This window comes from Phyllobates terribilis, unplaced genomic scaffold (genome assembly GCF_046119375.1).
Source record: "Phyllobates terribilis strain yellow unplaced genomic scaffold, ASM4611937v1 Scaffold_11__3_contigs__length_659146591, whole genome shotgun sequence".
NCBI classification, from domain to species: domain Eukaryota; kingdom Metazoa; phylum Chordata; class Amphibia; order Anura; family Dendrobatidae; genus Phyllobates; species Phyllobates terribilis.
Genome location: NW_027362771.1, coordinates 253,289,630 through 253,305,660, shown reverse-complemented (window position 1 = coordinate 253,305,660; position 16,031 = coordinate 253,289,630). Strand labels below are relative to the sequence as shown.

The following is a 16,031-nucleotide window of genomic DNA, read 5'->3' as shown; positions in this document are numbered from 1 at the left end:
AAAGCTTTGAAAAGTCGCCAAATTTAGTCGCAATTCGAAGTTGCTTCCAGTTTCTCCAAGCTCAGCCAAATTGGCTAGAGCAGGGACGGGAAGAGGGCTGGGGCATGATTCTAAAGCTCATCTAATTCCAAATTCCAGAACTCTCATTCCAGTCCTTCACTGGAGTAAGATTTCTGGCGAAGTGCACAAAGGCGCATGCCACTAATCAGATACTTCAGATTCATGAAGAGGTATGCACCACATCATGAATCAGGAACTTCTGACTCTACGACGCCTCCTCATCAAGACCGGTGTGAACAACACCGGTCTTAATGTATCGGGCCCTTAGTGTTTGAGGTAGACTTTGTATGTTTTTGCTTATTTCGTAAAAATGAAAAAGTGAAAAAAAAAACACACTTTCATTTTTACGAATCAATTTGTGAAGCACCTGGGGGTTCCAAGTGCTCACTATGCATCTAGATAGGTGCCTTGGGGGGTCTAGTTTCCAAAATGGGGTCACTTGTGGGGGAGCTCCAATGTTTAGGCACACAGGGGCTCTCCAAACGCAACATGGCGTCCGCTAACAATTTGAGCCGATTTTCCATTCAATTTGTTAGCGGACACCATGTCGCGTGTGGAGAGCCCCTGATGTGCCTAAACAGTGGAGCTCCCCCAAAAGTGACCCCATTTTGTAAACTATACCCCTCAAGGATTTTATTAAGGGGTATAGTGAACATTTTGAACCCAGAGGTACACACAGAATTTGATAACATTAGGTCATCATATTGAATAAGTTGTCATTAGTCTTGAGCGCAAGTGCTCGCTACTTGAGTTTGCATCGGGTACTCTGGTATGCACCATGTACTGCGTGTGCTCGAGTGACATGCTCGAGTCCCTGCCCCACATGTTTCACGGTTATTAGACACCCCCAAAAAAACATGCGGGGATCGCTCGTGCATGGCAGGCAATCCCCGCAAAGTTTTTTTGGCCGCGAAGCATATGGGGCGGAGACTCGAGCATGTCACTCAAATACCCACGATACTCAATGCATACCAGAGCACCCAATGCAAACTCAAGTAGTGAGCACTTGCGCTCAACACTAGTCGCCATATCGTCATCTTTTTTTCTTACTTTTGAAAAAAATCTGAACCCCAAACCTAACCCCAACCCCAGCCCTAACCCTAGCCCAACCCTAACCCTAGCACAAACCTAACCCGAGAGTTTATTTTTTACGCCGTTCCTCGTGCGGTATAAGTGATTAGACGACCTTATTCTTCGGGTCGGTGCGACTACAGCGATACCAGAATCATATGGGGTTTTTATGATTGACAGCTGTCACACACTAAAAGACGCATTTTTTGTAAAATCTAGTTTTTGCATCGCCATATTTTGAGAGCTATAATTTTTCCAGATTTTGGCAGACAGAGTCATGTGATGGCTTGTTTTTTGTGGGATGAGTTGACATTTTTATTGGTGCCATTTTCAGGCACGTGACGTTTTTTGATCGCTTTCTATTCCGATTTTTGGAAGGCAGAATAAACAAAAACCAACAATTCAAGAATTGTTTTTTTTGTTTTTTTTTATGCCGTTCCGCGTGTGGTAAAATTGATAAGGCAGCTTTATTCTTTGGGTCAGTACGTTTACAGCGGTACCACATTTATATCGTTTTTCTATGTTTTGCACTTTTACATAATAAAAACAATTTTATAGAAAAAATTATTTTTTAGAATCGCTTTATTCTGAGAGCTATAACTTTTTTTTTTTTCGGCTGATGGAGCTGTATGGCGGCTTGTTTTTTGCGGGACGAGATGACGTTTTAAGCAGTACCATTTTTATTTATATTCGTCTTTTTGATCGCGTGTTATTCCATTTTTTGTTTGGCTGTATGGTGATAAAGCATTGTTTTTTTTGCTTCGTTTTTTATTTTTTATTTTTACCGTGTTCACTGAAGGGGTTAACTAGTGGGACAGTTTTATAGGTCAGGTCGTTCCGGACGCGGCGATACCAAATATGTGTACTTTTATTGTTTTTTTTTTTTTTTTTTTTATAATATTTATTGATGGGTACATTATATTTTTATTTTTGGTGGATTATTTTTTTTATTTATTTTTTTATATTTTTAGAGTTTGTTTTTTTTATTTTTTTTTTCACTTTATGACACTTTTTACACTTTTTTACTTTTTCCCCACTATGGGACTTTCACTTTTTTTTCTCTGATTGGCTGCATGGCACAGGAATGCAGCACCATCCCTGTGCCATGCAGGCTGTCAGCGCTGGACAGGGAGAAGATAGTTTGGAGATGCACTGCGCATGTCCAAAAAAATCTTCCTGCTGCCTGGTGACCCGGATGTTGTCATGACGACATCGGGTCGTCATGGCAACATCCTGGAAGCCGCGGCAGACATCGCTGGAGGCCGCAAGAGGAGGTGAGTATCGGCGATCACCTCCCCTTGCCACCGCAATGCTGCGATCGCAGCATTGCGGGGGTTAATGTGCTGGGAGCGGTGCGGGACCGCTCCCTGCACATAGCCCTGGGTGTCAGCTGTGACAATCAGCTGACACCCGGCGGCGATCGCGCCCGCACAGCCTGTGTGCGGGCAAAATCGCCAGGGCGTACTAATACGTATCAGGTCCATAAGGCCCAGGGCACAGATACGTACTAATACGCCCTAGGTCGTAAAGGGGTTAAGGGTAGATTAATTTTAACATTGAGAGAATATCCCAAAAAATCAAGAAAATCACATTGTATAAATTAGATACATTTATTTGTATTTTGCAGTGAGAAATGAGTATTTGATCCCTCTGGCAAACACTTAATACTTGGTGACAAAACCGTTTTTGGCAAACGCAGCAGTCAGACATTTTTTGTAGTTGATGATGAGGTTTTCACACATGTCAGGAGGAATTTTGGTCCACTCCTCTTTGCAGATCATCTCTAAATCATTAAGATTTTGAGGCTGTCGCTTGGCAACTCGGAGCTTCAACTCCCTCCTTAAGTTTTCTATGGGATTAAGGTCTGGAGACTGGCTAGGCCACTCCATGACCTTACTGTGCTTATTTTTGAGCCACTCCTTTGTTGCCTTGGCTGTATGATTTGGGTCATTGTCTTACTGGAAGACCCAACCACGACCCATTTTTAATGTCCTGGCGGAGGGAAGGAGGTTGTCACATAGGATTTTACGGTACATGGCTCCATCCATTCTCTCATTGATGCGGTGAAGTAGTCCTCTGCCCTTAGCAGAGAAACACCCCCAAAACATAATGTTTCCACCTCCATGCTTGACAGTGGGGACAGTGTTCTTTGGGTCAGAGGCAGCATTTCTCTTCCTCCAAACACGACGAGTTGAGTTAATGCCAAAAAGCTCTATTTTTGTCTCATCTGACCACAGCACCTTCTCCCAATAACTCACAGAATTATCCATGTGTTCATTATGCACATGTGGCTTCTTGAGCAGGGGGACCTTGCGGGCACTGCAGGATTTTAAACCTTTAAGGCGTAATGTGTTACCAGTAGTGTTGAGCATTCCGATACTGTAATATCGGGTATCGGCCGATATTCGCGGTATCGGAATTCCGATACTTAATTCCGATACTTTTACAATATCGAATACCGGAATCGGAAGTTCCCATAATGCCTGCGCTCTGCAGTGTCTGTGAAGGATGACAAGTTGGATGGCAGCGCTCAGCTGAGATCCAGCCTGTCATCAGAATGCCATCCCAGCGGGGGAGAATTCTCCTGATTGTTTAAAAGCCGGCGGGCGGTAAAAAGCCGCCGGCTTTTAAACAATCACACAGCCCCATACTGCTTCCCCGCAGCCTCCCACCCCGATCCTCCGCTCCCCTCGCCACCTCCAATCCCAATCGTAAATTAGGACCGGGCGGGGAGCGCAGCACCAAGGAGCGAAGGACCCGGGCGGGGAAGCCGGCAGTGAAAAGACTTCACCGCCGGCTTTCCCGTTCTGTGCTGCGCTTTCCCGCCGGTTATTTCAAATGAACAGCTGAGGTATCAGGTGATGCCGATCAGCTGTTCATTTGAAGTAGCCGCGGTGCCCTCAGAGGGTTCATGTGAGTTCATGCTTGACTGCATGAACTCACATGAACTTTCCCACGGCCGCACAGGTCAGCCTCACCTCCCAGACCATCAGACCCGTCATGATTAGTGTGTGTGCGGGGTGTGTGTGCGGGGTGTGTGTGCGATGTTTGTGCGGGGTGTGTGTGCGCGATGTTTGTGCGGGTGTGCGCGGTGTCTGTGCGTGCAGGCAGACATAGGCCGATGTGACACTACTACTCCCATCGGCCTATGTCTGTCCCCCGTCCACTCGTGCCAGCAGGATCAGCTTGATGGGAGCAGTAGTTCCCATCAGCCTGATCCTGCTATTTAAATTGCCCTACTGTGTCCCCAATAAATGTTAGATACATGTCATTGGTGGCCAGTGGTTACCTACAATAAATTAGTTCATACATTACCTGTCCCCGCCGATCGCCACCTAAAATAAAGTAAAAAATAAAAAACTACACCTATACTCACCTAGACACCTAATTCCCCGAAGCCATCGATCTCCTGTAATAAAATATAAAATAATAAACCACAACCTTATCCTTACCCCTCCGTAGTAGTCCACGAGTGTCCCACAATGATCTCCAGTTCAGAGCAGCCACATAGAATGTGACCGCTCTGAACCGCTGCCGCCGCTAGAATGACGGGGCCGTAAGGGTTCACCGGAGTTCAGGCAGCGCTGCTCCGGTTAGCTGCTTTACGGCCCTGCTGTATCGTGAGAAATTCCCACGGTACAGCAGTGCCGTAAAGGAGGTCTCCGGAGCTGCGCTGCCTGAATGCACTCCGGTGACCTCAGTCAGTGGCTCCCGCTGCCGGGAGCGGACGTGTTCCCGGCAGCGTGAGCTTACAGCAGCCATGCACAGCTGTCACCATCTCCAGATGTGACAGCTGTGCATGGGAGATCAGCGCAGGAACGTGGACAGGTAACTATTTTTTTTTAGTAAACTAAGAATTAAATAAAATGGTGTGTTTTATTTCAAATAAATTATTTTTTTCTGGGTGTAGTGTGTTTTTTCTTTTTAACACTTTGTAGGTTAGTAATGGGGGTGTCTTATATATAATTATATATATTTTTAATTATATGAAATAATTTAAAAAAAAAATGCGTGGGGCTTCACCCTATTTTTGTGCCCAGCCAGGTACAACTAGGCAGCTGGGGGCTGGAATCCGCAGCGCAGGGAGTCCCAAGCTTTCTGGGCCACCCCCGCTGCAAATTGCAGTCCGCAGCCGCCCCAGAAAATGGCGCGTTCATAGAAGCGCCATCTTCTGGCGCTGTACCCAACTCATCCAGGGCCCTGGTGCGGTGGCTCACTGGGTAATAAAGGGGTTAAGGCCAGCTTGGCATTATCAGCTGGCCCTAAGCCCGAAATTCATGGGATCACGCCAATATTAGACATGACCACCATGAATTTCTAGTAAAGTATTTAAAAAAACACAACACCCAGAATAAAGTCCTTTAATTGAAATAAACACACAATTCTTTATTGTTCTAAATTAAACCATACTTACCGTCACGCCCATTCCAGCTGAAGCCAACGATCTGCAATAAAAGTAAAATAATAAAGCAACATCATCCTTACCTTTCCATGGCTCCCACGACGGCTCCAGCTCTGCTACATTGAGATGACAGGCTGGACCGCAGCAGAACGCTGCCATTCAGCCTGTCATCCCGCAGACACTGAGAAGCGCAGGCATGCTTCCACTCCTCAGTGTCTGGCTGTGACGGCATAAAGATGAGCCAAGGTCATGTCCAATGAACTCAGCTCACCTCATGCACGTCACTGACAGCGTGGGAAAATTCTCCTGCACTCAGCACTTCAGCGTGAGAATTTTCCCACGCTGTCAGTGACGTGCATGAGGTGAGCTGAGTTCATTGGACATGACCTCACCTCATGTATGTCACTGACAGCGTGGGAGAATTCTCACGCTGAAGCGCTGAGTGCAGGAGAATTTTCCCACGCTGTCATGAGGTGAGCTGAGTTCATTGGACATGAACTCGGCTCATCTGGATGACGTCACAGAGAGACACTGAGGAGCGCAAGCAAGCCTGCGCTTCTCAGTGTCTGCGGGATGACAGGCTGGATGGCAGCGTTCTGCTGCGGTCCAGCCTGTCATCTCGATGTAGCAGAGCTGGAGCTGTCCTGGGAACCATCGAAAGGTAAGGATGATGTTGCTTTATTATTTTTCTTTTATTGGCTTCAGCTGGAATGGGCGTGATGGTAAGTATGGTTTAATTTAGAACAATAAAGAATTGTGTGTTTATTTCAATTAAAGGACTTTATTCTGGGTGTTTGTGTTTTTCTTTAACTTTGACTATGGGGTTAGTAATGGGGGTGTCTTATAGACGCCTCTCCATTACTAACCTGGGCTTGATGTCATCTGGCATTATAAGCTGACATCAACCCCAGCCCTATTACCCCACTGCCACCGCTACAGGGCAGTGGGAAGAGCGAGGCTAAGTGCCAGAATTGGCGCATCCTATGGATGCGCCATTTCTGGGGCGGCTGACGGCTGGTGTTTCTAGCCTGGGAGGGGGCCAATATTCATGGCACCCTTCCTGGGCTATTAAAATCAGCCCCCAGCTGTCTGCCTAGCCTTTGCTAGCTATTAAATTAGGGGGGACCCCACGTTATTTTTTTTGGGGGGTTCCCCCATTTTAATAGCTAGTAAAGGCTAGGTATTCAGCTGGGGGCTGATATTAGTTGCCTGGGAAGCTCCGTGGGTATTACCCCCTTCCCAGCCTTCAAACATCTGCCCCAGCTGTCTGCTTAACCTCCGCTAGAGCCTAAAATTAAGGGGAACCCCACGCCAATTTTTTTTTAAATAAATCCTTTATTTTAACACTAAATGACAAGTACAGTAATCAACACTGTCACTGTACTTCATATATATGTGACTGACATGTTTCTATCTATCTAATCTATGTGTGATTCTCTATTCTTTCTATTCTAAAGTGTCGGGTACCGCTGCTGAATTGCCGGCCGGCATTTTTAAAGAGACGGTGCACGAAAACACTAATATTTTTTAAAATAAATCCTTTACACTAAATGACAAGTACAGTAAGCAACACTGTCACTGTACTTCATATATATGTGACTGACATGGTTCTATCTACCTAATCTATGTGTGAAGCTCTATTCTTTCTGTTGTAAATTGTCGGGTACCGGTGAATGCCGCTGATGAATTGCCCGCTTTTCATGTCATTCTACATTATTCTTAGTTGTTTTACTTCATGTAGAATTAACCTACAAGGAAAGAAAGGGTTTATTTTCATTCCGATATTTGTGTCCCATTGACTTGCATTGGTTTCCGGTATCGGAATCGGCGATATCCGATACTTTTTGGGTATCGGCCCGATCCAATCCGATACGATATTTCCTGATATCGGAAGGTATCGCTCAACACTAGTTACCAGTGGTTTTCTTGTGGTCCCAGCTGCCTTGAAATCATTAACAAGTTCCCCCCGTTTAGTTTTAGGCTGATCTCTCACCTTCCTCATGATCAAGGATACCCCACGAGGTGAGATTTTGCATGGTGCCCCAGATCGATGTTGATTGACAGTCATTTTGTATTTCTTCCATTTTCTCACTATTGTACCAACAGTTGTCTCCTTCTCACCCAGCATCTTACTTATGGCTTTGTAGCCCATTCCAGCTTTGTGCAGGTCTATGATCTTGTCCCTGACATCCTTAGAAAGCTCTTTGGTCTTGCCCATGTTGTAGAGGTTAGAGTCTGACTGATTAATTGAGTCTGTGGACCGGAGTCTTTTATACAGGTGACTATGTAAGACAGCTGTCTTTAATGCAGGTAACAAGTTGATTAGGAGCATCTAACTGGTCTGTAGGAGCCAGAACTCATAATGGTTTGTAGGGGATCAAATACTTATTTCTCACTACAAAATGCAAATAAATGTATCTAATTTATACAATGTGGTTTTCTTTTGGATATTATATCTCTCAATGTTAAAATTAACATACCCTGAAAATTATAGACTGTTCATGTCTTTGTCAGTGGGCAAACTTACAAAAACAGCAAGGGATCAAATAATTATTTCCTTCACTGTACCTGTAGATTGACAATATTTCTGCAGGTAAACAGTTTTTTTTATAGGTTGACATGTTCCCTTCTATAACAATATGCTGATTGTTAAACTAAGTTATAAACTTCTTCAATGAACGTTTTTCCAAGCTTGGGTTCAAGATGGAGCATTATGTTTGGATTTTGAGTAATATTTTTACATGTTTTGTGTTTTATCTTAGTGCTGTGGTTAAATACATTCCCACGTTTGTGAGCATGGATTTAGAAGTGTTTTTTTTTTTTTTTGTATAGAAAATTGTGTAACTATCATTCTGATTAAATTATTCATGCGTCGCCCTTTAAAAGCTTGTACTGTCTGAGGTGGCTGTGTTTTGTGTATACTTTAAGAATTGTCTTGGTATTGGTATACTTTTCAGGTCTAAGCCAAATGCATCGGCTGAAAGACGTATTCCTGAGCCTTCTCCTTCATCAAGAAGGAAAACCTATGAAAGGAGTGGGGAGAAGCTGGGTAAATCCAAAGAACAAAAATTGTACGTATGCTCCATGGACATGGTGTATTTCTTCCTCCGCAATGTTGTGTATTGTGTGCTGGCGTTGCTTCCAGGACATGACAGAAGTCATTTAGTAGTTGACATTTAGAAATGAGATAAATCGAGGTACTCTGTTCCAGTTTTGTATACCATGTGCCCAATACATGTTGCGCTGGCTTTGCCTTTTTTGTCTTATTGTTCTTGTGTAAGCCTCTGTTTTTTGTTAGTGGAGAACATGCTACAGGAGTTGCCATGTTTATTTCACAAGAATCCTCTAAATTGCTGTTTGGAAAGCAGGCTTGTATAGCATGAGTCTTTGTGCCGTACTGACTTCCATCGTTTATAACCCATTGAAGTGAGCATTCCGTGTTCTTTTTTTCTTGTAGCTCAGACTCGGGAACCTCAGAGGCTAGTCTATCACCTCCTTCTTCCCCAACAAGCCGAACCCGTAATGAAATGAATGTTTTTAGCCGTCTCACAGTTTCTCAGGGAAACGCAACATGTCAGCAGGATAAGTAAGTTCTAGGATAATAAGCCACCCCTTCCATTGGCAGGCACAAGACTGCAACGTTTCGGAAGGGATTGGCAGACTGTTGAATTCTGTCATTCAGTAGATTAGGAAGTAATCATTCAGTTTGAGAATAATTGATCTACACTTGCAGAGTTAAGCCGTGCCTTCTTAGTACTTATTGTACAGGCAGAGAGCCAAGAGCAGGAAGCTGAATTTTATATATTGTACCTTGGGTTTAGGAGAACAGTAGAATCAGTTATCCTTGTGGTTGAATACTTTTTATTTTTCACTTACAGCACTTTCATAAGTCTACTGTGTATCTCTAAATGTTTTCGTTGGAAAAAGTAAAGTGTATTTTACTACTGGCTGTCATATGTTAAAGGATATCACATGATTTTGTATGTCAGTGCCATAAGATCAATGACATAGTTTGTAAATTAACCACGAGGCAGACGTTTCCTTTGCTTTAATGCCTGTTCATACTCCCTATTCGGATAATTGGATGCCATAGGGGGCACCTTCTATGAGCCAGATTGAAGAGGCGTTCAGGGTTGAATTGCAGCTCTGTGATACTATGCTGCTGCATGGGGATTTGTATGCCAACACCTGACTTCATACAGCTATGGCAGCGTTTTGATGAGGATGAGAGAAGTTGGACTTGTGATCAGACGATTTCATGTTTAAAGTAGTTGTCTTCCCAAGACTAAACCTTTGATATCTTTATCCAACTATTTTCCATTGAGTAGACAAAATGTATCTATTTCTTTAACTGCGTTACATAATCACACTTTTTATGGACAAAAATGTATTGGGCCAACCACTGAATTAATGTTTTTCATTTAGTCCCACTGCGACAATCGCCTGTCAAACACCTAACTATGCAGTCGGCCTTTACAAACATTTGTGAAAGAATGGCTCATTGTAAAGAGCGTGGTACTGTAATAGAATGCCACATGGCATAGTAAGTTAGCTAGTAAACACGTGTACAAGGCAAGTTCCATAAATCCATGGTTAGGGGGAAGAACTTAATGGCCTTCAGAGACCCCTGTGATGAATGCCACTTTTGGGACTTTGCAGGTATTGTGAGCCAGGCCTTCTCATCCTACATCCGTGTCTGACTTCACAAATGCTATTCTGGATGAATGCATGGAAAATTCCTACAGGCACACTCCTAACATTTTATAAAAGGTCTTCCCAGAAGAATGAAAGCTGTTATAGCTGCAGAGTTGATGGACCAACTCCACATTGCTCGTGGTTTGAGAATGGGGTGTCCTAAAAGCTCTCGTGGGTGTAATGTGCAGCTGTCTGAATACCTTTGTCCATGTAGTGTATTTCTCCCTGAATGAAGGTTTCTGCTTCCATTGTCTAGTTTTGAATGAATGAAAGACAGGTTAATGCAAAACTCCTATAGATAGTATTTGTCATTTGTTTTTATCATTGAAAACTAACTAATGAAAAAGCAGCACACTGGCAATTTGAAAGAGGGGGTGCACTCCTCTGTGGATTTGATCCATCAGAGAAAATCTCATTAGAGCTGAAACACCGCAAAAGTTAAAAGGTTCTTTTTTACTGGATGTGCTGCCTCACCACACTTTTATTCCTTGTTTTTATCATTGAATGACTGTAGCAATGTAATCTAATGTACTTACTATATTGTAGAATGCATAAAGCGGTCACTAAAATGTGTTAATTAAAAAGAAAAACTCTTTTGGTAGAAAACAGAAGAATTGCATAAAATGTTAAAGGAAGGCCAAACCTTTTCTCATAAGTACTACAATCAACCACTAACCTATTCCCAAATTACGGTACTGCATTAGAATTAGATTGCCAAATTAATGACAAGATAAGTCTGTTTTTTTTAATCTGAAGTTACCATGTCGTAAAGATTGGTTTAAAAGTTAAAAACAAAATTCCAGAAGAAAGTTATGATCAGTGCACAGAGAATTCAGCTCTCTATGATCCTGTTAATTAAGGTTTTCCTTCTTTGTGCAAAGTATTGGGCATTTGTAAATATACGTTTATAAATTCCTTTGTTCTGCTCGGTCATAGCAACGGAAAAATGGAATTTAAATGTAGCGCCAGATCCGTGACATGGTGGAAAATACCAGCACTTGATGGACCCTATTGGACCTCCAGGTTTCTGTCCTGGTGTCCAACATTTTAATTTTAATGTCTCTTCAGTTTTTAGTTTACAAGGCTATAGACACCTTTGACATGGAAAAAATATCCTTACATATGGTAGTGGTTACCTTAAGCTAATACAATTGCACCAAGTTTCAGTTTAAAGTTTCATTTGTTTATTAATTTTTAGACCCCCCTGATATGCTTTAGTGTTTGAGGTTAACTTGACATGCAGTTTGCAGCCCAATTTAAGTTTCACATTTTGATCTTGTGGGAGTGTTCCTCCTTGTAATACATGATGGATGGGAGCTCTGCGTGCCCATGATGCGATCTTCCCTTTCTTTTATGTATCTGCATCAGTTGTATGCTTGTTTCCTCTCCATGTGCTTTTTTTTCCTTGTCTGTATCCTGTTTTCTCTGCTCTCCACATGACTTCAGATTCTTTAACCCCCCTCTTAACTGTAGACTTGGGTATAAGTCCCTACCCTCCTTTCTTTATCCCTATTATTGAGAGAATGGAGAGGGGGAGCAGAGAGCCGTAAGAACCAAGAATAGGACCTCTGATGGATATTATATTACGGAGCATTCGGCTAGCTAAATGACTTAATCACTCTTCAGCAGCAAAATAGTATATAACAATTTTAATACTATTGAGAAAGTGTCTTAAAGGGGTTCTCCCACTAACAAAGTACATTATAACCAATAGATCTTGGAATATTAATATGTTCCACAATTGGTTGTGTTTAAAAGGAATGTTCCTATCCTTAGAGAATCTTATAAATGTATGCCTCCTACGTACTGTGTAATTTGCTGTGCCTGACACGTAGAACTGCCTTGGCTCATGGTCAGACATACACAGCTCCTAGTCAGGATAGAAAACATAAGTGAGTATAAAGATGACATGACAGGTACTCTCAACTGCTTTTCTGAGTGAGGGAACATATTTCTCTGCCTGTTTGTTTTATCACAGTAGGCAGTGTTTGTTGCCGTGTCACCAGTCCTGTAAGCTCATCATAAATCAAGTCAGTGTCTTAGGAGCTTACACGGCTACCGCAGTTCATATGTCACTTGATTTATGATGAGCTTACAGGTACAAATTATAATACATTTCATAGCATGGGCACATTCGTAAGGTTCTTTCAGCACAGTAACTTTTTTTTTTAACACAACAAATTGCGGGAACTTATTAATATTCCAAGATCTCTTGATTAAAATGTACTTTGTTCGTGGGACAACCCTGCTAACTTTGCATTTATGAAGTAAATGAGTAATTAACAAAAAATTGTGCAGAGGTGTATGTAGCCTTTAAACTTCTTTAATCATGTAGCTGTATTAAACAATATGTGTGTTTTAAATCTCCTAAACATATAAGTAGGAGACGACCCCTGGATTGGTTGATGTTTGTAATACACTGGCGTGTGCGGTACTGTTTATCATCCTGCTTCTCCGTGTATCTAGGAGATCACGCTCTGGTGGGCATTTCTTACATCCACTCCATTTACCGAGCAGCTTATCAGCTGCAGGCAGCTGCACACATTGGACAGTTTATTATCCATCCACTACCTTATGTCTCCCATAAAACTCCAGTTTTATGCCTAAAAATAGTAAATAATAAAAACAAGGACTGCATGTTGTGATGTAGCACTTTCATTAGGAAATGGCAATATAATTTCATTTTTTGTACAGTCTCATTAGGCTTTTAGTAAAATAACACTAACATTTCTGTTAACTAATCATAAACATATTGATATTTTTCCTTACAAAAGCCTTACCAGAAGAAAATGTAAAAAAACATCCATTTAGAGTAAATAAAACCTGTAAAAACTATGTAATATCTTCTATTGTAAGATATTATGTAGACTGGACCAAACTGAGCATCACTGACGTGATAGTTTTTAAGTTAATTATAAAGTGGAAACGTTATTTTGGCAGAAAATTGTGAATTGTGGTTCCATCAGTGCCACCTTGTCTAGCCTTATCATTAGGCCATGTTCACACTGTCAGTATTTGGTCAGTATTTCACATCCTTATTAGTAAGCCAAACCCAGGAGTGGGTGATAAATACAGAAGTGGTGACGGGTTTCTATTGTACTTTTCCTCCGATTGTTCCACTCCTGGTTTTGGCTTACAAATACCAGAAAATCGTCTGACCAAATACTGAACGTGTGAACGTGGCCTTAAAGTAAGGGTAAGTGTGCAGTTTTTTTGAGGCAGTAATAACGTTTTCTAGTGGAAACCACTTCAAGAAACTGGGGAGTTTTCTGAGCAGTTTTTTTTTTATTTTTTTTAAAAAAGTGGTTTTGAGCAATTTTTTCAAGGTTTTGGAGAGCTTTTTTTCCTAAAGCCTTTTTTTTAGCCTTTTGATAGGACACTGTTCATTTTGGAGTGATTTCCATCAGGAGACACTTCAAACAAGTGACATTCACTTTCTTTTCTCCCACTAGGCGTTTTGCAAAACCTGAAGCAGAAGGAAAAAGCTCAAAAGACTGAACATATGAACAGCAACGTGGTTTTGCAATAGAAATAAATAGGAAGAGACTTTCATGTATTTTTTTTTTTTACATATTTTTTAGGCATTTTTGGAGTGGAGCTGCTTTAAAAGACTCCTCAAAAAAATATCAGTGTGCACAAAGCTATTGTGATTTTATGGATTTAACTAAAGCTGATAATACAGAAAAATCATAGTAGGATATACCATTATTATGCCACATTACTGGCTTTTCTTCATGTTTAATGAGATAGATAATATAAAATACAAACAAAAATTACATTTCCAATGTACAAAAGAGCATTCAGTTTCTCCCTCTATCATATTGTCATACATGTCGCTTGGTTAGGATCGCTCTAACATGAATTAGCATTTTAACTTAACTCACAGAAGATTTTCTGGTTTTAACATGCCCTCAAATTAATATCAAACAATTTTTGATATTGCAAATCTGCTTTTCTATTTTTTTTTAATTTTTGTTCAGAGGCATACACAAGACTACTGTAGTGTGTAAAGTGGGCGAAACGTTCAGTTCTTCTGGGCCACCACATTATTTTCTATTTATTGGCTTCCATTAAAACACTACAGTTGTCTATTTTCTCAGTGGTATTTGTAGTTTTACCATCTTTTCAGGCGATTGTAGTAGAAAACATGTTCTAAATATTAGGGACTATATGTGCCCCCTGTTGCACATCTTTGTTTTTCATGTGTCAGGGGCTGTTTCTGTATCTCCTATCACCGGAGCAGACTTTACCCTTCTGATATCTGTATTCTTTCCTCTTGCACTCTCTACTACTGATCTTTGTAGGTCTGATGAAAGTGATTCCTCTCTGTCGGAGGTACACAGGTACAAATTTCCTTGTACACTTTTACTTGTTGCAAGTAACGCTCCTTTTATTTTCTGCATGATTATTTTTTGTTCTTATGCTTCACTTACTGCCGTATCCTGTTCCCTGCATCTGGTGTCTTGTTGTAAATAGATGTAATTTCAGTTATTAATTTCAGACTGTTATAATTTTGCTTGCTGATTGACATTTTCTTTTAGGTGTATGTGAATGATATATACAATAGCACTAGTAAGAAAGGCAGTGGGGCATATCTACTAAACTTGTCTAATTTGTAGATGGTGTAAACGAGACGATTGCACCAATACTGTGTGCTGTAATTTTGGCCCATTTTTTTGGTGCAATCTTACATTTTAAGCCTTCTAAGATCGACCACTCCTGTTTTCAGTGCTAGCCATAATTTGTTTTTGGATGAGGTGCAGATTCTGGCACATATACTGTAGCTTAGTAAATGTCCCCCAGTGTTTACATCATGTCAACATTTGTCGCAAACAAACTCCAGTCCCCCAAAGAGATTTTGTGTGTGCAATTTTTGCGACATTTTAGAAAAAGATGCAAAAACAAGCTGAAGACCAAAGATAAGAGCATATTTGATTTTGCCAAAATTCTTGACCCACATGCGCCATTTTGATGAATTCGGCACAATAAAACATCAGCAGATCTCACCAGACGAAAAAAAAAGATAAAGTGACGAATCGGAGCCTCACATGCTATTATTACGGGTATGCTTCAGGTGTCATGGCTCTCATAATAATGTGAATAAGGGCCAAAGGCATTATTGGGAATGGAGAATCTATAGGATAGCTAGCTGTAAGGCCTTCATAGACCTTAGATAGCTGTCTTCAGCTATCTCTCAACACTCCCGAGTATATATCCGGACGCTGGGCCGAGCATTCCTGTGTTCACTGAGAGAGAGTCGCTGTCGGACTACTCTGGCATCTGCTTATCAACCATAGAACAAAAGGGCCATTAGCAATCCAACAGGCTGGATCCTTCTCGACCCTCATAACATCTGTCGGGAGACCCCCATACACATTAGACTGCCATCCGATCCCGCCGATATCCCTTTCGGCTGACTTTAATATAATGTGTTTGGGGCCTTTACCCCAGTATTCTTTAATGGATTCCTTTTCCATTTGGCATTACTTTCATAAAGGAAGGCTGGGGTTTGTTAATGGAGGAAATAGTGGGCATAGTTTTGAGACCGAAAGACAAATTGTATATGCATGTATCTTCAATGCTATTTTATGGACTTTTCATGTAGGATGCATTACTTTTTTTTTCTTTTTGCTACTTTGCTTTATTTACCCCAAGCGTGCACTATGGCTGACAGCATGATCAAGAATCCCCATAAACTTCATGTGCATTAATAACTATAACATTACTTTTTGCGCACGCACAAACCTGTTGATCTTTAATAATCGCAATTACTGCATGTGTTGTATATTGAGTAGCAGAAATT

General features: G+C 41.4%; 1 protein-coding gene across 10 annotated transcripts in view; it reads left to right on the top strand.

Annotated features, from left to right (window-relative positions):
• Positions 1–16,031, top strand: part of KIF21A (kinesin family member 21A) — a 180,254-nt gene that overhangs the window by 150,867 nt on the left and 13,356 nt on the right. For 5 of the 10 annotated variants that reach the window (XM_073652160.1, XM_073652161.1, XM_073652162.1 and 2 more), the window contains 3 exons: positions 8,491–8,604; positions 8,991–9,119; positions 14,533–14,571. In XM_073652160.1, coding sequence (XP_073508261.1) covers positions 8,491–8,604; positions 8,991–9,119; positions 14,533–14,571 — 282 coding nt within the window. The remainder of the gene's footprint in view (positions 1–8,490; positions 8,605–8,990; positions 9,120–14,532; positions 14,572–16,031) is intronic. The other 5 variants (XM_073652164.1, XM_073652166.1, XM_073652169.1 and 2 more) reach the window with 3 other exon arrangements.